The sequence below is a fragment of the Coffea arabica genome, chromosome 8c (genome assembly GCF_036785885.1).
Source record: "Coffea arabica cultivar ET-39 chromosome 8c, Coffea Arabica ET-39 HiFi, whole genome shotgun sequence".
NCBI lineage: Eukaryota > Viridiplantae > Streptophyta > Magnoliopsida > Gentianales > Rubiaceae > Coffea > Coffea arabica.
The window spans coordinates 1,389,998-1,411,708 of NC_092325.1; the positions used below are offsets into that span (position 1 = coordinate 1,389,998).

At 35.1% G+C, this 21,711-nt stretch overlaps 2 protein-coding genes and 1 non-coding gene across 3 annotated transcripts; 1 reads left to right on the forward strand and 2 right to left on the reverse strand.

The window, feature by feature from the left end:
- Positions 1–585: 585 nt before the first annotated feature.
- Positions 586–3,989, reverse strand: LOC113707049 (serine/threonine-protein kinase STY17-like). The gene is made up of 5 exons (XM_027229204.2): positions 3,683–3,989; positions 2,042–2,356; positions 1,456–1,969; positions 1,148–1,290; positions 586–949 (listed from the first exon to the last, which is right to left on the reverse strand). Exons 1-5 carry the CDS (start codon positions 3,839–3,841, stop codon positions 764–766), a joined length of 1,317 nt encoding a protein of 438 aa, XP_027085005.2. The 5' UTR covers positions 3,842–3,989; the 3' UTR covers positions 586–763.
- On the forward strand, positions 2,581–2,700 carry LOC113707541 (U5 spliceosomal RNA). Its single transcript, XR_003452265.1, has one exon. It is a non-coding gene; the product is annotated as a U5 spliceosomal RNA (small nuclear RNA).
- Positions 3,990–9,690: 5,701 nt separating the features above from the next.
- LOC113706617 (protein BIG GRAIN 1-like A) lies at positions 9,691–11,366 on the reverse strand. The gene has a single exon (XM_027228543.2). It carries the CDS (start codon positions 11,056–11,058, stop codon positions 9,793–9,795), a length of 1,266 nt encoding a protein of 421 aa, XP_027084344.1. The 5' UTR covers positions 11,059–11,366; the 3' UTR covers positions 9,691–9,792.
- Positions 11,367–21,711: the final 10,345 nt, after the last annotated feature.

Here is a 21,711-nt window from a genome sequence, read left to right on the forward strand (position 1 = left end):
ACCATGAAGATGTCTATTTTACACCGTCAACTTGTACACTAATGAAGTTGAATGTTTGTTGCAATATCTAAATTTGAATCTCATATTTTATAGCTATCGGTGTAAAAAAAGATTTATAACACCAAAGCAAAAACGAGCAATTTGACGAGCATATTACATTTTAAGGCATTTATAACGTGAATCTAATTCTATTGAAAGATTTACATATTTATATTTCATTGCATGACGTAAGCTTAAATCATCTTGCTCTCTAGGATTCAATAGTAAAAAATATGATCTCATTCTATTTGAAGATTTACATATTTATATTTCATTGCATGACGCAAGCTTAAACTCTAATGGAATAATGGATTTTGTAAGCGCAGGGGGCCCATACAGTTAGTGATATTCAAGGGTATCAAATCTTGGGCCTTGAAAAGAGATTGAACTGAGCCAATCCTGCATGGTTTAAATCTTTTACTCCAAAATGCTGCTCAGGCCTCTCAATTTGAATGGATCTCTTTTTAGATATATGTTCTTACTTGGAAATGATTACCACTGTTGCACTGCATGCAGATGATTATTTGGTTCAAACTCTTGATAGTATAACAAGAAAGAGTTTTTTTTTTTTTTTTCTGACAAAACAAGAAAGAGTAACTTAATATTAGTTATTCATAACAAGAAAGGGTATCTTAATAGTAGCCCCTAGGTAGACTAGAGTAGGAGTAAAAGTAGGAGTAGAAGTAGACTAGGCTAACTCTTGTCGTCTGATAAAAAAAACTAGTTATTGAGCATCCGCTAATCTCTTTCTAATACTTCTGAGGATGCAGGTTATGGTTGCAAAGGAGGGTCTTATTGCTGCATCTTCATCCCAAGAATTTCGAATAAGTTCAAGAAGCTCTTTTAGTTTCTCAGCATCATGCATTGGAAGCGCCGGTCTAAGTCCATTGTTTGCCACTTCCATGGCTATCTGTCAAGCAAAAAGAAGCAGGATGAGTAGTATTCTAATGCATTTTTCAGGAACATGCAAGAATTGAAAGGATACACTCATTGATTAGCATAGGAAATATTTGAAACTACAAGAAACTGTCTGGATGCTAATACAATTTGAATTTGGGAATTGAATTAGAAATTTTCAGTACACATAAGCTAAGAGTTTTCAACATACCCTTGAAGGGCCATAATCTGTTTCAATGTATGGATGTTCACCCGTAATCAGCTCATTGAGTATCACACCATAACTATAAACATCACTCTTTTCATCATAAGGTCCACAACGGACTACCTCCGGAGCCATGTAAACATATGTACCTGAAAAATCAAAACTTCATTCAATAATAATAGTTATATCTACCAAAACTACTGATTTTCATACACGTTTCACATTGCCCTAAGGTTAAATGTTATCAACTGATTCAGTGTATAGTGAAATCAATGCCTACTACACGTATTGAAAGAATGCTACTGCATGCTTGCCTGTTTCTCCAGTGAGTGCCTTTTCGCCATCATTCAAGAACCGAGCATGGCCAAAGTCTGCAATCCTTACGTGCATGTCATCATCAAGAAAAATGTTGCTAGGTTTCAAATCACGATGGATAACCTTTGCAGGCTTCTGCTCATGAAGATACTGCATTGCTTGAGCAATCTCTAGGGCCATTTGTAGCCTGTCTTCGAGGGGCGGAAGGGGAACCATTCTTTCTTTCCTTCTGCTGCCCGGACCGTGTAACCAAATTTTGAGAGTTGTACTCAAGAATTCAGTGACTATGCAACCATGGCTTGGGGGTTCAAGGCAAGCCCCCATCAGCTGAAGCACAAAGGGGTGGCGCTGCCTCGACAATGTCTCAACCTCTTGAACAAAGAAGCCAAGCATGTGCTCATTTGTTTCGAATAAATTGGGGAAGATACACTTCACTGCAACATCAAGTCCTCTCCATGTTCCCCTATATACATCTGCTGTCGTTCCCTGAGCTACTACTTCTTGCAGTTCAAGCTATTTTCAATGGACACTACTATTACTATCGTGGCAAAGAAAAGAAAAGCAAAAATTTCCATGTTCTCTAACCTCATCGGGCTCAATGTACCATCCGAGCAATTTTGCTTGAGCAATGAGGGCAGCAAGACTGGTATGTGGATGGGGCTGCGCTGTGGACTGTGGTCCTCTGGGACTGCTAACAAGGCTGTTGATAGCATGAGGTGGGAGAAGGGATTGGGATTCTTGGGGTTTATCTCTGATATTGCCAGTAAATATGTCCAAGAAACCATTGTCTTGCGCTATTTGAAGGCAGTTCCTTAGGTAATCTCGTGTCCTCTCTAGCTGCATCTTGTACAATTTCCTTACTTCTCTTTGCTTTTGGAGTTCGGCTTCTATCGCTGCCAACTTATGAAATTTTTTTTTTTTTTGGCAAATCAAAGAGAGTCAGAAATCAGGAGAAGAAGTAAGCTTTGGTGCACGTGTTTCAAGAAGTAGCAGGGGGAGGGGAAGAGGAGTCTACTGTAATTAAGGAACGATAGAATTCTTTGTCCCACATCGACAGAATATAGTGGTCATGGAGCAGACAGAAGTTATATAAGGAGTCCAACGCCACCCCAAGAAGACCACGCAGCTACGCGGTGAGCACAGAGCGAACTATTCTTTCGCCTTTTACTAAAGAATACCGTGTCCTCGCCGCAATTAGTGGCATACGCCAATTTTTGGAGAGGTGCCACCCGTTTTAGGGTGGCCCTCTACACTGCTTAGTACAAGAATTTATATGAAAGAAAGGGCAGTATTTATGCCTTTGGTTGGGCCTTGCTTTGGAGAAAAGGCAGCGGCATTATTTGACTTTGGTTCTCTTGCTGGGGGTTATCATTTGGGGGCTCACGCACAGCAATTCGTGAGCTATAATTTGCTATAGCGTTTGAGACTCGCAAGATAACCACTATACAAAACCACAACCAACAGGCAATTTTTTATTTTTTTTTTGGTCGATACAGGGGTGTTCAGGTCAATTTTTATGGGATCCGATTAATTTTCTGGGGTCTGGGTCCGGCGTTCTAATCCAGCCCTAACATGTTAAGTGCGTGGAGGAATTCAGCGGAGCGGAGACTCGAACTTGTGACCTTAAGGTTCACTGGTGAGAGGCGCTGCCGCTGGACTATTCACGCAGGGCTACAACCAACAGGCAATTGAACACCCATTTTTTATTGTATAAAAATAGCCTCTAAACCATTGTAGTAGTTTCTTTTTAAAATACGATATAAGAGATATATGGAGGTGTTTTAATAGATATTAGAAACATGAAATGATCCATATAACAATTTAATAGATATTGAAACAAGAAATAGTATAGATATATGACAAATTTAATAGTACACAGATATACGGCAATTTAATAGATGTTGTTGGGACGGAAAATGATTTAATAGATGTTGTTAGGATAGGAAATTATACAAGAAATGGACTAGAAGATCCATTACGCTTTCTTTTTGTAAATAAAAAGTCGTATTGACAATCAAAAAATCGTTCCAAAACACCTAGTAGAGCAACGTAACAAATTTATCAGAAAACAACTTATCATCACTTCTAGCTCTAAGCTGTTAAACCATTTACAGTTTTTCTCGATCGGTTGAAATTTTTCTTTTGCAAATTAGAACTTGAGAACAGGGTTGGATAAGTTCAAGGAAAACTATATGATGAATTCGAATTAAAATAGTAACAACATACCTGTTTCTCCAGCTGGATACTTGCAGGTGCAGGTTGTTGGTAAGAAGTGGCGGATCCCATAACCATGCAATCCCCGGCGCTTCTACAGCAGCTGAAGCAACGAATGAACTTGGGCTCTCTGACCAGCTTGGGTGGTTGTGGTTGGACACTCTCGTTCATTACTGTGAACTGGTTTCGAGATCTTGCTTCCTCTCTTATGGATGGATGACAACCACAACAGTTGGGAGCAAAGGATGAAGCTGCAGCCTTGGTTGTATCGATTCTTGGAGATCTTCAGATTTCACTTTTGTGCTTATAATGTACAGCAGTACTCATCTGTTTTCGGACTTTGTAATGAGCTTTTTGTCTACTTATCAATCAACAATCCCATAGCCGATGCCCTTATATTCCTTTGGATGCATTCATTTAGTCTTTTACTCTTTTGTAGTTTTGTTTCCAAGCTACAACAAAAGAAAAGATTCTTTAAAACCTCTCAAAACATTTGCAGGGGGGAATTTTTTTTTTTTAAAAAAAAATTCTTCATTGCATTATACATATAGTATTGCATAATGGGGTTTTAGTGTCTGAGGAAAAAGTACTACTACTTATAAATTCAAGATTAACTTTTTAAGATATAAATGAAATAATGGAAACTAGATGATTCTTTTAACATGTTCTTTGATATTTAATCAATTTTTTACCTCACTCAACTATTTCCAATAAAGTGCTATAGTAATATTTGTTTCTTGAAACTCTCCCACAAAAATGCAATCCAAGTGGAGTTTTGCAAATACCAAATTAAAAGTCTATTTACAGTGGGGAAAAGAAAACGATTATTATAACGTTCTAGTACAATGGAATTTTTCTTTTTGCAGGAAGGCCAAAAAAAAAAAAAAAAAAAAAAGAATGACCATCCATTGGACAAAAGTATATTTACAGGAAGAAAAAGTGAGATTTAAGTTTCTTTGTCCTGAAACAAACAAGTGTGCGAATTTGTCGAAGATTTTACGTTAAAGTCTCCAGAAAGGGCATATACTTGGGAACAAAAAGGTTGGTGGAAACTTCAACAGTATGAACAATATATACTTGTATTGTATGTATCAATGTATATGCCAAAAACGCTGTATTTATAAGTTATAACTCTGTCTATTTTTTTCTCCGAAATTATGCATAAAATAAAGTCTGCAATCGGACTTTTCAAGGACAAAAATGAAATATTTCTGATTTTCTCGCAAATCACTTTCAAAGAGATGAAAAAGAAATTAAAAAAAAAAACATAACAAAGTATTAACTTTGAGAATGTTCGATTTGATTTCCGAATGATTCAAGTTTTTCATGAACGAGTCATGCTGATACCTTAATTAATTGAAAGTGTGCAATTCAATTTAAAAGTGGAATTTAATCTTCTTTTAATTCGATAATTAGTGTTTTGCATAGCAAGAAGCTACTGAAAAAAGTGGTTTTTTTTTTTTAAATATAAGCAATAGTTTGATTGCCACGTTTCTTTTTCCATCTTACAAATCAAGGTAAATCGTTTATATCTTCATTGTTGATCTCCATAAGCTAGTTTCCCTATGCTGCCTAAATTATCAATCAGTAGGAAACAAAAACCAAATTTTGATTGAAAGTAACTAAGCAAGATTTGTTGACAGGATATTGACATCTGGAGGTTTTGGGGTTCGGTTCATGCATCAAGATTGGAGCAAAAAGTAGGAACCGTTGATTTTTCCAAAGCCACAATTTTTTACTTTTGTAGCATAATTTTCATCCCGCATTGGTGAAGTTAGAAGTTGAGGGGAAGTTATAAACTCCACCGATTCCAAGGATGGCTTGAGAGTTATAAACTTCCCCTCAACTTCTAATTTCACCGATGTGGGATGAATATTATGCCACAAAAGTAAAAAATTGTGAAAGAAACTACCAATTGAATGCTATACTACAATTGAAAAGAAACTACCAAATAAATATGTAATAAATAAAAGAGATAAAGAAAGAACGCATCCGAAAATTGATAACGGAGTTCGGCTAATTTTGCTTAATCTCCGGACACTGTCTAAGCGACCCGTTCTTAATAATTTGGGAGAAGAAAGAATTATAAATAATTCTTTTTTTAGTGTTTTATACAGTTCATTTGGATGTATTTTCTTATTCGTGTGTATGTAGTGCTTATGTATACCCGGGTCTGATTGTGATAATATACCGTATACGTAAATTCTGTCATAGGAGACTAGATTTTAAGTGGGACCACTTGTGACCTCTCTAGCCTTTTTTGGGAATTTATTTAGTATGGTAATTCTGTCTAAGGAGATTGTTTTAACGATCTTTCTTGAGAATTACTTAATAGGTTTAATTCACTAGTTGTATTTTGAATGCGAAATTACCTAGTTTCCCCGACAGGAACTGGATTTGTTGTCACAGAAATGGCTACAAACTACAAAATCTTAAAATCATTGTAATATGCAACACGTAGGAATGTGCCCAGAACATGTTTGGTGCACCAACCTATTTTACTCCTCCTGTTATTTTTATGATTGGAATGTGGTGTACCAAACAGTTATGAATTCATTTTTGAAACAAAATAATAATAATAATAATAGTAATAATAATAAGTATTCTTATTGTGTGAACATTTATTAAACTGTATTATCGTATGTATGCGTGATGCCTTTGTAATCCAGTAACCTGTTTCATTCCATTTCTCTGATTTCCATTTTGCAATGAGATGTCATCCTAATTCTAAGAAAGACGGTCTCTTGATGATGGTGTCTTGTCTAATCAGATGCATTAGTTTTAAAAACTAGAAAGTGTTACATCTAACACCATTTGGATTGCTATTTTTCAGAGTTTTTGTAGGAAAATATATTGTAACGATTTGATATATACGAGGTAAAAAGATAATTGAAAAATGTGATCATGAAACGTAAAAATTTTTCTTTAGAAAGCTCAATCCGAACAAAATATTTGCATCAGATGCATCACACAGGTTGATCATAAAATTATTAATCTCCCTAACCTATACATTCACTTTTTTTTGTAAGCAACTTATATATGCCCTTTTACCTAACAAATTTCCTCAGTTGCACATGAATGTTCTACTCGAAATCAACAATCAAGCGTGCAAACAGGGCTTTCTCCAAGAATTGCGATTCAACCAACGAAGCAGCTAGCTAGCAAGATAACAACTGAAGCAAGCATGAGTTCAACCTGACGATTGAGAATATTAATAAATAGGGCAATGATCAGAGGAATATAATCATGAATGTGTAGGAGGTTGTGGGATAAGGATAGGTTCAACATGCAAAATTGAAGTCCAATGGATGGTCAAACTCTATACAGGTTTGGATATATATGTACAGAAACTCTATAAATTTTGTATCTCATGAAGCCACAAATTTCTTCTCATCATAATTGCAGCCAACTTCCCCACTTCTGCACTTCACCCACCCTATAGAGGAAGCTCAAAGGAATGATGCAAACGCAGCTTTTGATACAAACTTAGATATTAAACTGAAATTGGTGCGGAAAGAACCTTTTCGAACTCAATATAAAACATACTAAACTATTAAAAGTAGTCCTAACACTTGCTAGAATATCCTTATTCCACACTTCCTGCAACTACATAAATCGATGAACTTAGTTAAAAGTCCACCATCTAATTAAACAATTCAAGTTGTTCTTGTTCGTTTGTCTCTAATTATTTGATCTTGTTACAATTTTGACTAGAAAGATGCTTCCCCGCCCCCCAAAAAAACACAACTTATTTTGCAATTTGCATGCCCATCACGTAGTTAAATGTTCATAGGCCATGATTTTGGTGGCAAACTTACAAAGGCTAGCTTTGTTTATCTTGCAGCAGTCAGAAAAAAATGGACTATTTGAACGCCGGAAAAAAAAGAGTGATTATATTGCAACTAATGGCCGAATTCTTGGACTCTTCACTTTTGAATGACCAATTCCCGGATCATCAACATGCCCTCGAATCCAGTTGAGTCCTCAAAAGTCAATACAGAACTATAAAACTAAATGAAGGTATGGCGAAGAAATATAGAACAGTTGAGTACTAATCTGCACAAAGATAATTCCATCTGTTTCACTTCCTTAAATCCTTCAAGTTAAGAGCATTTCCAAAACTAACTTCAATCTAATTAGCTTGGGTAAACAACAAAAAAGCCCCCTGTGGTATAGCTATCTTACAGAAAATTTCCTATAGTTTCAAATCATACGTGTTGGTACCTCATGATTTGAAATAATTTGAACATTAATGGAAATCGTTAAAACAAACGGTTTTGAGTAAAATGACAGAAATGCCCAAATAATATAAGCCAAAAATAGCCTAAAACAAACGGTTTTTAATTCATTAGTTTCATTCACTAATAATATAAGTAAAAAGCGTCGATTTCTACAAGTTTGGAGCAAATTTGAGGAAAAATCATGGTTGTTTTATTAAGGTATGAGGGGCAAAATAGGTATTTCAGGTCAAAATTTGCATTAAAAAACTATTTTTTGGAAGAACCAGGCGCATTTCTGGCGCGTTTACATCACACGGGTTAAATTTAACAATTTTCGTCGATTTTTCACTTTACTTCAAACCATGAGGTACCGATGTGTATGAGTTGAAATCATAAGAGGCTTTTCTGTAAGATAGCTATACCACTGGGGACTTTTTCGTTGTTTATCCAATTAGGTTAATGAAACTCTGTGAAGGATGCTAGGGCCTTTACCAATGTATTAGTTGTGTCTCTCACTTGTACCAAACAGGTTGCAGGCTGGTTTCTGGCTGTAAATTGCCTACTGCCAGTGCAGGATTAAAGAACATTTTCTGGTGGACTGTCCAACTATACATATGGTACAATAGTCAATATAGGTGCACTTGAACTTCAAATGACTCTCTCTGCTGTTAATTTGTAGTACTAGCACCACTACTACTACGGTACTACTTCTTGCAGTCGATTAGGCCCATCCCATTAGGGGAGTTATGTGCATGAGAAAAAGTTTGAACTTGGAAAACTTCTTTGCAAATTTGGCATTTGGGATTCTCACAACTCCTGGAGAAATTTTCCCAGTTTTTGATGATAAGGCCTTAATCAGTGATTCATCAATTGTAACAGTAGTAACAAATCAATTGTTTTCATTTAGTCTCAACAGCCGTACTACAAACCACATATGTTAGTTTCTCATTTTCTATCTCGCATTATCAGACGAGCTCAATACACAAATTACATGCAGCTCAGCCTTCTATGATCCTTGATGATGTTTCCTTAGCCCCCCACCACTTTGTTGTTGTTGGTTTTACGATACCACCCCCACCAGCCACTTCCCAATGGAAGCTTTGGCAGAAAATGGTCCCAGAAGATGTCGAATCTCGAATGAGACAATGGATTATTTTAGTCACACATTCTCCAAAAGCTTGAGTGTGATCAAAGAAAGAAAGAGAGGAGGACTGGTTTTTTTTGACCTGAAAGTAAAGATAAGTCTCCTAACAATCTCTTATAAATTTAATAACCAATCTGATAGATTTTTTGGAGCATGTGGGCACTCAATCCTCCAAATGCTACTAGAATGGAACAGACTTTTCTTGATCCTGGGGATTTGTACTGTGAGATTTAAAACTTGAAACAGCCTGATGAAGCAAAGTCTGTGGAACAAAATTTCCAAATTTCCAATTCCAAAGAGAAAAAATAACAACAGAAAAGCAAAAGCTCTCAACTTTCCCTGTTCCCATGGTCGAAGATCTCCCTTTCCTTTACCCCAAAATACCAATCCCACCTTGTGTATTGCTTCTCATTTCGATCTCGAATCTTCATTTTTTGCCCTCTCTTTCTTTTTCTTTTCCTCTGTTTTATCAAAAACTGTCACTCTCCTGCCCACTTGGGGATCTGCTCTCAATCACCCACCCCATTTCTCTTTTTCAGTAGCTGTCTCTGTCTTCCACCTCTGCTTTTTTACATCCCATAATTTTTTACATCATCAAATTCCAAAGAAACAAAAAAATAGAACCAGCTGAAAAAATACTCCAAAAAAAGTGTATCTGATCAAAAGCATAGAAGTACTGAGCATTATTTGAATCGCAAATAACAAAAAAGCCAAACATTTACATCATCAGCAATCATTTTTCTTGATGGGGTAAATAACTAACGAATCAAGCCACTAGCAATAGCCCGATTTGTATCAAGGTGTGTAGTTTCATAGACTGGAAGTTCTTCACAAAATCTATTGTTTCCGAACAATGCCAAATGATCAATTTCAAACAAATCAGAACTCGAATCACTGGCTGCATCTTCATCATCGTCGTCATAATCTTCTTCATGATGATCTTGAATCATTCTATCAATGGCAAAGTTCTCCTTCTTGTGATTCTGATGATAGGCTTTCAAGTTATCTCTGTCTCTTTCAGCAGCTGCAGCAGCCCCTTCAGTTTTCCTCTGAGCTGTTGAATTTTGTGACATTAATGGTGGCTTACCAAATCTGTCAGAATCTTGATCATACGTACTTTTGTGCCCACAAGGCCGACAGTCTTCGTCAACAATTACGCTAACAGGACAGAACCTGACCGTCCTTTTAGCACCGTTATTGAGTTTAGCCCTTGAATTTGGTGAACTCCTGCTCAAACATGATCTCGAAAATGAAGAAGCTGATGAACAAGTTGAAACTGATGAAGATACTTGACTAATGGACGAGCTCTTTTTTGATTTCTTCTCAGCATTTGCATCTTCACAGCAAGCCTTTGATTTCTTGGAATGTCCATTAGTGAAAAGATTGTTGATGAAGCTGGTAAGTCGGCCACCGGGGGAAATGGGCTGTTTCACCTTCTTCAAATTCGCATAGATCTTTAAGGCCCTGGATTTCGACTTGATCAGATTTTCCTCTGTTTCAACTGACTCCTGATCTCTGCTAAACATCAAAAACTCATTTTTTTGCTGTCCCCTTCGTGGTGAAACACTTGTCCTAACAGGTTTAGGCCTCGATGATGCAAAACAAGATTTTCTAGTCTTTATCGAGGCAAAAAACTCAGTGTCTGATGATGAAAGTCCACCAGAACTAGAATCAGAGGAACTGGAACCTGAACTAAAGAAGAGAGGATCGTTGTCCAACTCTTTTCTTTGAGAAGAGACTTTCTCATGGACTTTTTTCTCCATCCACTTCTCAATCAAGCAAGCCCTTTTGAGGCTCGCCATTTCTTCATCTTCCACAATACTACTAGACTTTGCTCTGCCTCCATTGTGCTTCTTGATGGAAGTTGCATGACTTCTTTCTTTGTTTAACTTCCACTCCTCCCCTTTTTCATCATATCCATCTATTGAACGGTAGATTTCATCAAGAAGGCTGGAAGAAAAAGAAGGGTTCTTGGGATTATTCCTTGATTTCTCTTCTCTCAACGATTTCTCCCAACTATACATTACTTCTATGTTGTTAAAAAACAAAAAACTCTACCTCAACTCCCAAGTTGCAAATGAGAAGAGTATAAGAAAAAAAAAAAAGGGTAGCAAGAAGAAGAAGTAGAAGATGTGGATAGGCAAAAAAGAAAGCAAGCAATGACACGAAATTGTCAGCCTTTGAATTAAACTGAACCGATCTGATGAAAGGTTATGAGTTTGGAGGAAGAATGGAATGTGAATGAATGAAGAAGGCAATAGACTAATAGGAGAGAGAGAGAGAGAGGCTTATAGTAGATATATATAAAGGGGAAGGAAGGAAGGAAGGAAGGAGAATCATAGGCGTGCATGGTCACCCAAATGGCAGCTTGGCTTTTGGTAACGTGATCCATGTATCACTTTTACAAAAAATTTTAGCTGCTGCTGCTGCTAGTTAATCTCTACTCTCTAGACATAATATGTTGATGATGGTAAATTTGGATTGAAAAAATCATCTACATATTATTATTAAGCACCATCCAGTTAGGCCGTGATTATGATAAGCACCATCTAATTAGGCCTTGATTATGATAATAACAGAGTAAAACAAATGTTTACGTATATGGTAAAAGATTATTATTGCACCCTTGTACTTTTCCATCATGATTAACAACAGACAGAGACACAGAGTATAAAGCAGCAATACATAGTTTACACCGCAAAGCATATTGCCTTAACTAACTTGTGTTTTTGAGTTTGTTCTTTTAAAAATAAGTCAAAGCCAAAATACTGCCCTAGCAGCAAATATCATGGTCATAATCTACTGTCAAGAAAGGCAAAAAAAAAAAAAAGAAGTTCGTCTATTTACAAAAAGTTTTTTTTTTGGAAGAAATTGTTGCAATTCAGTGAGTGGATGGTAATTTTAAAGGTTTAATTAATAGTGGGCCAACCTTCCTTTTTTGTATGCTTATTTGTTGTATTCTTTAAAAAAAAAAAAAGAGAGATAGAAAAGGGAAAAAAAATCTGTAATATGGTATTCTTTTTTTAAAAAAAAAAATCTGCATGGGGGATTATTCCATGTAATTGTACGTAGAAGGAGGAAAGAAGATTAATATTAATAAAGATTAATCTTTCCTATACTGATAGTGTATACACTGTTAGTGTATATAAAATTTACTCTATTAATAAACCAATACAGAAGTCTGGACAAAAGTACGTGTTAGAGAAAAAAAAGAAAAAGAATATAGCTAATCTGTAACACAGTACAGTAGTCTGTTGCATGGATATGAAGAGGAAAATGCATGGGGGGATTCTTCCATGTAATCGTAGAAGGAGAAAAAGATTAATAATAATAGTTAAACAAAGTAGAAGTCTGGACAAGTGTTTTAAGTGGCAGATGGGGCAAAATGCTGGTTTTGGGGACAAAATGTTCTGTTCATGAAATCGATAGTGCAGCATAGTGGGTGGCAATTGTGGTAATGATAGTACTTTGTAGGCTTGTTTGTACTAATAATACATATTCAAACGTTCTTTTGGAAAAGAAAAGTAGGGAACTTTTGAAAGTCGAGGAATGTGTAACATCAATATGAACAAATCAAGTATGAATCCACATCGAATTTTCTATTATTGATCAAAGTTAGTTAAACTTGAATAGTTTAGAATATTAGGGTTCCATCTAGGATTGGAATGGGGACGTGGGGCACAGTAGGTTTTTATTTTTTCCCGATAAAACATCGTAATTTTATTAAAATCTGTATTAATGACAGAAGTTATATCATCAAACACGCACAGTATCAAAGAACAAATCTGAAAAATGGATACTATCATCGAATCGGTTTGTAATTTTGGATAGTCGATCGGCTGGTGACATTAAAAATAATTAATTCACCAATAACAAACGCAGAATTAAAAGAATGTCAAAGCATTGCACATGGATCGCACCTACTTTAATTTTTTCCAGTGGTCCAATTAGTAGATAAATTAATGTAAAACCTATTTTAGGCGAGTATTTTATTTTGGTCATTTGAATACATACCAAAATAGTGGAAGGAAAAAACGAGTAGCCATCTTAACCTACTTAATTAGTGAAGAGAAAAATGATGTCTACTTTTTTGGTGGGTAATTAATGTTATTTATGCCAATATAGAGTATCCACCATCAAATTGCTGTCACTTGCGCAGTTGTATTGTTTGTCCTCTATTTTTTTTTTTTTTTGGGTAATATACACTTTACTACAAAATTATACAAAATCCTCTGCTGTTTCAAAAAATATACATAACCCCATTATAGTTTGGACTAAAGTGTCAAAGTAACGAAACTGATCCTTTGTAGTGAAAACTACAAAATTATCGAGATTGCCCTTGTTGAAAATCTAAAATGATTAAAATGACCAAAATATATAAATATAATATACATGATATTTTAACTCCTTAGGATCTTGTGTTTTACCACATAATTCCCTTATAGTTTAGAGTTTTACCACATAAGCTCCTTACAATTTTCAAAATATGTATACAATATATAATTCCTGAGTAATGGCAGTTAGTATAAACACTTTTTGTCATCTTCTGAACTTTCAATTTCACTCCTATAAAAATTAAGTTTTACCCTAATCGTTTAATCATATTTTGCCAATATAACTACCTACAACCATTCTAAATAAAATTTTTTGTATGTAACAACACATTGGCATATAACCCATCTTATCACTAATAAATAATTTTCAACTTTACATAGAGGTAATTTTGACATTTTAGTTGACTCCGTCATAGAATACAAATTCCGTCATTGTGATACTTTAATCCAAACCATGAGGGAGTTATGTATAACTTTTGAAACTATAGGAAGTTATATAAAAAAACACTAAACCACGGGAGGAGGGGTAAAGTATAATTCACCATTTTTTTTTATGAACAATTAATAGCCGGATTTAACCCTTTAAGTCAGATTTTGCAATGATGTTAGGAGAGCCTATATGTTGATTGATTGCCCTGATAATGATGAAGAGAATATCCATGAACACAAAAGAAATTATGAACTTCGAGGAATGGTTTTAAATGTTAACTAATACAAGATGAAACAGTGATTTTTTTTTTTTCCCCTTTGGACGTTCAGATAAAAACTGAGTTACATATCTCATGGAAGGAGCCTAGAAAGTTGACCTCCTCTAATTGACAGTTGAAGAAACTTCGATCTGTGAAGGAGCCTAAGAAAAAGGTAAGTTGCATTCTCTTCGAGAAAATTTAAATTCAAAAGATGAAAAAAGGAAAGTAATTAATGTCAGTTCGACCAAGTAAATCATTAGGTTCATATTAATCGTGGTGGAACAGAGAGAAGGAGCCTTCTAAGCTCTAACCACAAATCAATTTTGGAGACTTGGAATTAAAGAAAGTTAAAAGATGAAAAGGTGAATTATGACTCTTTTGCTCTGTTCAAATAAATGCAACTTTCATAACGATTTGATTTTTAATTTTCGAAAGTCAAGTTGCTGATATTTTGCTTTCCTTTTTGTTCATACAGGGAAGAACATATGTTGAAAAAGGGAAGATAATAAAGGTTTAATGATTTCAATCATGGCAGAATTTCTTGGAACAGTTGATTTCATGCTCGAAATGATTTAGGCTTCGAACTGAAGGAACGGAATAAAGTGAGAGGGTATTTTAAGGAGCTGAATCACTTTCTTCCTCCTCCTCTTCTTTTTTTTTTTTTTTTTTTGTTAAGTTTTTCCTTCTGGTTACCATCAATTTGTAGTATTTTACAACCAACAGTGATACGTCATAAATCCTACTAGAATTCAAATTTAAACAAAAAATTAGAATATTTGAGTCCCAAACCATATGATCATTCCTTTAGTTTCCACAAAAAAAAAAAGGCAGTTGGGTTCAATGCAGGATAGAATAGCTGTAAGCATCTTGATTGGAAGAACTAAAAACCAAAAAAAAATAATAATGATTATAGGTTTAGGTTAAAAAAAACTAAGAAGTGTGTTTGGATAGAAGATTATTTGGAAAAATCTCTTGAAATAGCACTTTAACACTGTAGTATTTTTTGTGATGTGATGTATGAGATTGAAAAAATATTTAAAGGAGATTAGTGAATGTGTTTATAATGTAATAAAAAATTTTGTTTTTTCTAAATAATGGCTAATCCAAAGAAACACATTTTTGGAAAAGGAATATTCTGATAAACGTAAAGGACAAAAAATGACGCTTTTAGTGCTTTGTGAAACTTGAATGTAAATGAACCATGTTAATTCGGGACAAGAACGGGTTGGGTGATCAGGGGAAGAGTGTAAGCGGGAGATCCCACGTTCGAGTAAGTGAAGGATCCCCATATTCAAGACCTCTTATACTGAAAAAAAATTAAAAATTAAAAAGCCCATATGTTAATTCACAAATGCAAAATAGTCTTAACGGAAAATAGTTGGTCTTTTCTTCGAGAAATGGATTTGAAAACACACAAAAATCAAAGGATTCTGCAACGCATTAAATCAAATGGAAAGAAGAATAATCAAACTCCCCAGCACCACGTGGGTGACAAATTGTTGAATATCTAGGTACATGTGTGACCTGCGGGTCATCCATAAATCATTAATCTTGACATATATTGCAGGTATGATACAATGAAACCAAGTCCAATGAAAGAATTTTCGTGTCTCCATTGTCTACAGCATCCATAAAGCAGTCTAAATCATCAGAGAGGCCGAAAGCGATTTGTTGGAATTGAGTTTATGAACTCACAATAATACCAGCCCCGAAAACACTAGCACACCATGGATGGAAATGGAATGGAATATGGAGCCAGGGCATGGTTGGTTTTGCCAGGTATTCTGCCCTCTTGCGTCGGGGCCAAGATCACATGCTTTCCTCTTTTGGTTTATTAATGTCCATGCTTATCGCTACATTCTACGCAAAATAATGTTAGATCCATCACTTTCTTGTACCCTTTGAACTCTTAAAAAAGAGAGGGGTCTTGGAAAAAGCTCTACCGGTTGCAGTCTGGTTTGGCCGCTTGGTCTCGCCAATGGCTTCCCATTCATGCAAAGCAAAGCAAAGCAAAGGTGGTAGCAGCCATAAACAAGAAAAAATGGACAGAGACTGATAAGGTGTTCGTGCAATGTACTTCACTACTCTAATGTTTTGAGACACGGGGACTGCACCTGTTTTTTTAATGGATAAAGAGATTTATCCAATATGGATTGATAGTACGTAACTAGACTAAAATAAATTCAGATCGATTTTGTTAGCTTGAATATGGCTTGGAAGTTTCCCCTAAGTGATGGTGCCTTTGACTTTGAGTATAACAAAGATTAGGGATCCAGCAATCACCAACAATTAGGAATTCAAGAAGTTTGTGTATGCATATTGTTAATTAAGTTGTTGTTGGATTTCAATTTCAACATGAATGACTTGTTTTCAAGTTATACAGTGACTAACTTGATACGAATACCCGTTTGGATTGCATTTTTCATGATTTTCAATGGAAAAATTACTGTAGCGATTTGATGTATGTAAGGAAAAAAGATAATAGGGAAACGTGATCACGGAAAACGACGCTATTTTCCGGCAGAAAATGACAATCACATCTTTCTAATCACATATATGAACTTTCGAAGTTCAATCATGCTCAAACTTGAATTAAAAATTAAGATTTTGTCTAACAGATGTTCACTGGGCATTTGTAGTATACTTAAGTCACACAAAACCTACATTGAAATTCATACACAAATAATTATTTTCCTACCTCGTATTTATGTATTTTTTTTATTTAAGTTTATTATTTTTTCAAAATTCCAACATCTGAATGAAATTATTGATAGATGCTAGTACTGTTTTCAAGACCAAAAAGATATTAGTCAAGTGGTCGTGAAATTCTCGATTCTTTCAAACCTTTATGGTTGGCATCCCTCTTTAATTATAAAATTTGGAATATCTATTGAACCCTCAAAAGAAAAAGTTATTGGTATTCATCCTTGGAAAATATCCTTTAACGTCAGATTAGCTGCTTGAAACAGCAACCAAAGCTCTCTGCATGGCCAGTTGCAATTAATGCTTGGCTCTACAAACGTACCATGTCGACGAAGCGCGCTAATTATTTTCGCTCAAATCAATGGAATTGGCCCATTTCTGCCCGTTCGCCGTTAATTCCCACAATTTTGGTTGACAATCAAGCTTAATAACTCTAATAATAGACAAGAGTTCTACTTTGAAAAGATTGTTCATAAGTAGGCTATAAATGCGTAGAGACAATTTCGTATTAATTGTACACATTCAGCTTTAGCAGTTGGAAATATTCCTCAAGTTTTAGTGTCTTTGGTCACGTACAGTATTAAAATTTTGCAAAAAGTACAGTGAATTAGAAAAAGTATATACACGAAATTGAGGGTAATAATCATTAGTGTGTATATTTTTTACATGATAAGTTGAGTCTGATTCAGACGTGTTAACGAATAGGGTTATTATCACTTTACCCCCTTAACATTTGGTACCACCCTCCATTGTTGTTATTTACTCAAGTTTGGCTTCGTTTTCATAATTTTTTCCCCAATTGATTGCATCCTATCATCCACCCGCAAGCTTGGAGTTGGAGACAAAATAAAAGTGTGGTTGTAATAATCAACTGTTACTTACAACCAACCATTAACTTCTAGTGTCATATACTCCCTCCCTTTTTTTATAACTGACGTTTAAGGTTTTGCACACCAATTAAGAAAAGTTTTTCATTGTTTAAATCTATACACTACTTTCCTTTTGTAACCTCATTAATTGTCCAATTCACCCATATTTTCTCTCACTAGAGTATTAAATGGTGCTGTTTTACTAGGCCAAAGCAATGCAAACTAACTCCCACCAATTATGAAAAGAGAGATAAAAGGGTAAAATTGTGAAAAAATAATTAATGCTGCATGGGGATAATAAAACGACAGATAAAAGTACTTAAGAGCAAATTTCTTAAACGTCAGTTATAAAAAAAGGGAGGGAGTATATATTTGGAAGAAAAATAATACTTTCATCAAGCAAAAGAAGTATGAACATCAACTTCCATCCCAATAGCAGTAAGGATTTTTCTAATAAAGGCACCCATTGATACACTTAACATTTACCTAATCTACCTACCGTGAATATATATATACTAACAATTATTATCGTTTCTTGCATTTATACCCTTTTTCTATTTAATTAATCTTGTCTACTCTCTCTTGTATACTATTTATTCACTTTCGCTAATTAATTTTATATTTCTAAAAATACGACACCTAAAATATCTCTTAGTCAGACCGTAACACTAATTCAAAGGAGCCAACAAATTTTTATTAGCAGGATAGGGCTGTTTGACAAATCAACATGAAACTTTGTCGCTTTGCACTTAACATCGTTGAATCATAGGACTCCTTGATAATCAACTAGGAACCTTGTCCCTCAAGACTTAACGTTGTTGAAGATTAGGATTCATTGATAAATCAACCTGGAAATTTGTCTCTTAACACGTAACATTGTCCACTAACCTGCCAACTTATATTTGTATATTGTCTCCAAGTACATTACTTCATGGAGGCCACAATGTTGGATGGCTCCCCCGCCGCCTTGATCAATCTCAATTGTACTTTATCCCCCCTTCATCAACACCAAATTCGTCCATCTTCTGTCTAATAAATGGCTTAGGCTTGCGAGAACAGTAGGCTTGGCTTTTGTTGAAGGCCATGAGGAGGACGATGAAGAGAAAACTGAACAAGTTGATATAAAGCTCAAATCGAGTCAAGTCTTATAAAACTGATTCTGATTCTCTCCCACAATGTAAAGCTACTAGCTGGATTCGGACACAATCTTTCGTCCGCATGCTTTGCAATTGCATGGATATAACATCACAAATAAATTCGCAATTGAAATCGCGCTCTGATAAAATGTAAGTATTAGCCGGATTTGGAGACAATCTTTCATCTGCAGATTCTGCAATTGCATGCACAACGCCATGCATCAACTTCCAATTTGGGTCAGGCAGTAGTTAATACTCCATCCGTCCCATTTTGATGGTCATGTATTCCTTTTGTCATCTGTCCCAAATTGTAGTCCACTTTCTAATTGAAGAATGTAGTTGTATTTTAATTTTCCTAAAATACCCTTATTCAATGTAAGTAGTTGTTACTGTAAATCTATTCCATGTAATGAGAGTTGATTCTTTTTTTACCATCAATTCAAGTTCCCATAAAGTTGTACCATATTTAATGTGAGAGTATTTTAGGAAAATAGCAATCTAAATTTACTTTTCCAACAAAGTCAACTACTTTTTTTTAAACTGTGTGAAAAAAAAAAAACAGAACTATCAAAGTGGGACGCATGGAGTATAATTTAATCTAAATCATCTAAATTTGAGGTCGGATTCGAGTTCAAATTTTATATTAAAACCTCGTTAGGTTCGAAATTAAATTTAAGTTTGATAAAACTAAATCGAGCTCCATTCTTGACTCAGTTTCTGCTTAATTTAGAGCCTACTCTTCTCTGGATGAGAATCAGTTCAAGGCGTACGCGGCCGGGAGTTGTTTCAACTTCTCATGGTCATGGAGAATGACTATGGACAGGGCGTTTGGTGTTGAATAAGTAAGCTGATACGTGGGACCAATGATTGGAGCAGTGTGGTTGCATCATGCACAAGGGCTCGGACTCCGACTGAGGGCCATCAGCACGTGAACCAGTCGCTCTGACACGTGTAAGTCAGAGCCCCGGAATTGATGTCTCTGCTTTAAGGTGTACCATTCCTTACATCACTCTTACCATTTATTGCTTTTGTGCCCCCAGAATTTCTCAAATCTAAAACATGCCTTTCAATCATTTATTGACACGTTTATCCCTGTCCCACCCCTTGTCGGCAAGAATTCGTGTCATCAACCTCTCAAATTTTCACCTTGACCAGCCTTATTCTAATCCAGAATTTTCTTAACAAATTTCGCCAGGGAGTGCATGGACATGCGTATGAACGAATCGATGGTGTTTCAGTCCCTTTGAGTTTCTTCTTTGACCATCCTTAGGTTTTCCCTCTCCTTAGTATAAAGTAAGAGTAGGTATAGATTAAAATTTATCGTGTTCAGAAAAAAAAACTCTCAAAATTTTAAATCAACGCCCCTTGGACTATTAACCACTACAAAGGTACTTAAAGTTTTTGTGAGGTGGGAGGTCTAAGAATTTTATCATGCCTCTTATCAATTGCTATTAATATATGACTTTTTCAAATTCAATTGGTATACCTATCTAATTCAGAAGTAGTTTAGACCCCTCCAATTCCCAATTATCCAATTGGGTTTGTTCTCTTTTCCATAGTGTAGAAGTAGAAGTAGGTGTAGGTGTACGTGTAGGTGTACGTGTAGATTATTGACATTTGATAAACAAAAATAATTCTCATAGTGTAGAAGTAAAAGTAGGCATAGGCGTAAATTGTTGACATTTTGACAAAAGAAAAAAAACCTATGAAACTTCTAAACTTGAACCAAGATGTTTGTTTATTTTCTTTTGTAGTCAAGTCGATCCAAATGCTAGTACTTAAAGAAAAATTTTTTAATATGGTTAAGACATAAAGCTAAGTTACTGTGAGACAACAACGCTCTTTACGAGTTTATTATTGATTAGTTTGTTACCTCAATGGACTCAAGTACTTAGGTTGCGTTTAATAAAATTGAAAAATGAAATATGAATCTAAAGATTGAATACATTAAATTACTAAATTGTTAAATAATAAATGTGATACATTTGAACGTATATCATATTAAGTGATAAGTAAATAATTTATCATTTTTTTTTCAAGTTTTGTTTAAAAAATTCAGTACCATTTAATTAATTCAGAAGTTCTATTTTGCTTATCAAATGCATTTGAACATGTTAAGATCTGAATACTGACTTTGGTTATCAAATAGAGCCTTAGACAAGTTTTACATTAGTTTGGCTTGATTTGAACCAAGTATCTACTAGTGTTAGGCTCATGTATGATATATTGTCGGGTAACTTTGATCTCGAATTTGAAACTTTGTCTAATCCACCAAGAAATCAAACCTAAACAAAGCATTCGCGATGATTTTTTTTTACACCCTATGTTTGCACTAAACTTGATTTGCACACTACATGATCTTGAGCAATTTGGAAACCCGAAGTTTTACATATTAAGGCAAGAGGACATTGAATTCAAACAGATCTCGATTTAAGTTTTATCAATCATGAGTTGCATCCGCATTGTATCGCACTTTCATAAGGTATATTCATATCATATAATACTTCCTATCACGGTAACTATTGATTAATTCCTGTGGTTTTCACTCAAAAAAAAAATGCGTTAGCTTATATAATTATAGTAAGAGTTAATCTTATATATACTGATAGTGTATATATATTATCACGGCTAAATATATGACATTTAAGTAAAATTTGGATTTCACCAAACTGTATATATTGAAAGTTAATTATAACAACCTTTTATCTTTTCCAGACTTTTTCCTCACTTGAACTCCACTTGCTACACTGATTCTTTTACACTTCTTCGCCAAAAAGATCAATGTACTTGTTCCTTACCCAAAAATCAAATCGAAACGAAACCAAACAAAACAAACACAGGCTGTAAAGAGAGAGAGAACAATGCCAATAGGGCTGTGCATGCGTGAGTGACGAGAGATTCAAAGCGGATGGTGAAGGAAGAAGATGGTGGTGGCTTGGGGATCCC

Coding starts and splice junctions, on each gene's coding strand:
- LOC113706617 (XM_027228543.2), bottom strand. CDS start 11,058: ATGTATAGTTGGGAGAAATCGTTGAGAGAAGAGAAATCAAGGAATAAT.
- LOC113707049 (XM_027229204.2), bottom strand. CDS start 3,841: ATGAACGAGAGTGTCCAACCACAACCACCCAAGCTGGTCAGAGAGCCC. Junction 1,970..2,041: donor GGTACATTGAGCCCGATGAG/GTTAGAGAACAT, acceptor CATTGAAAATAG/CTTGAACTGCAAGAAGTAGT. Junction 1,291..1,455: donor GGCACTCACTGGAGAAACAG/GCAAGCATGCAG, acceptor TTGATTTTTCAG/GTACATATGTTTACATGGCT.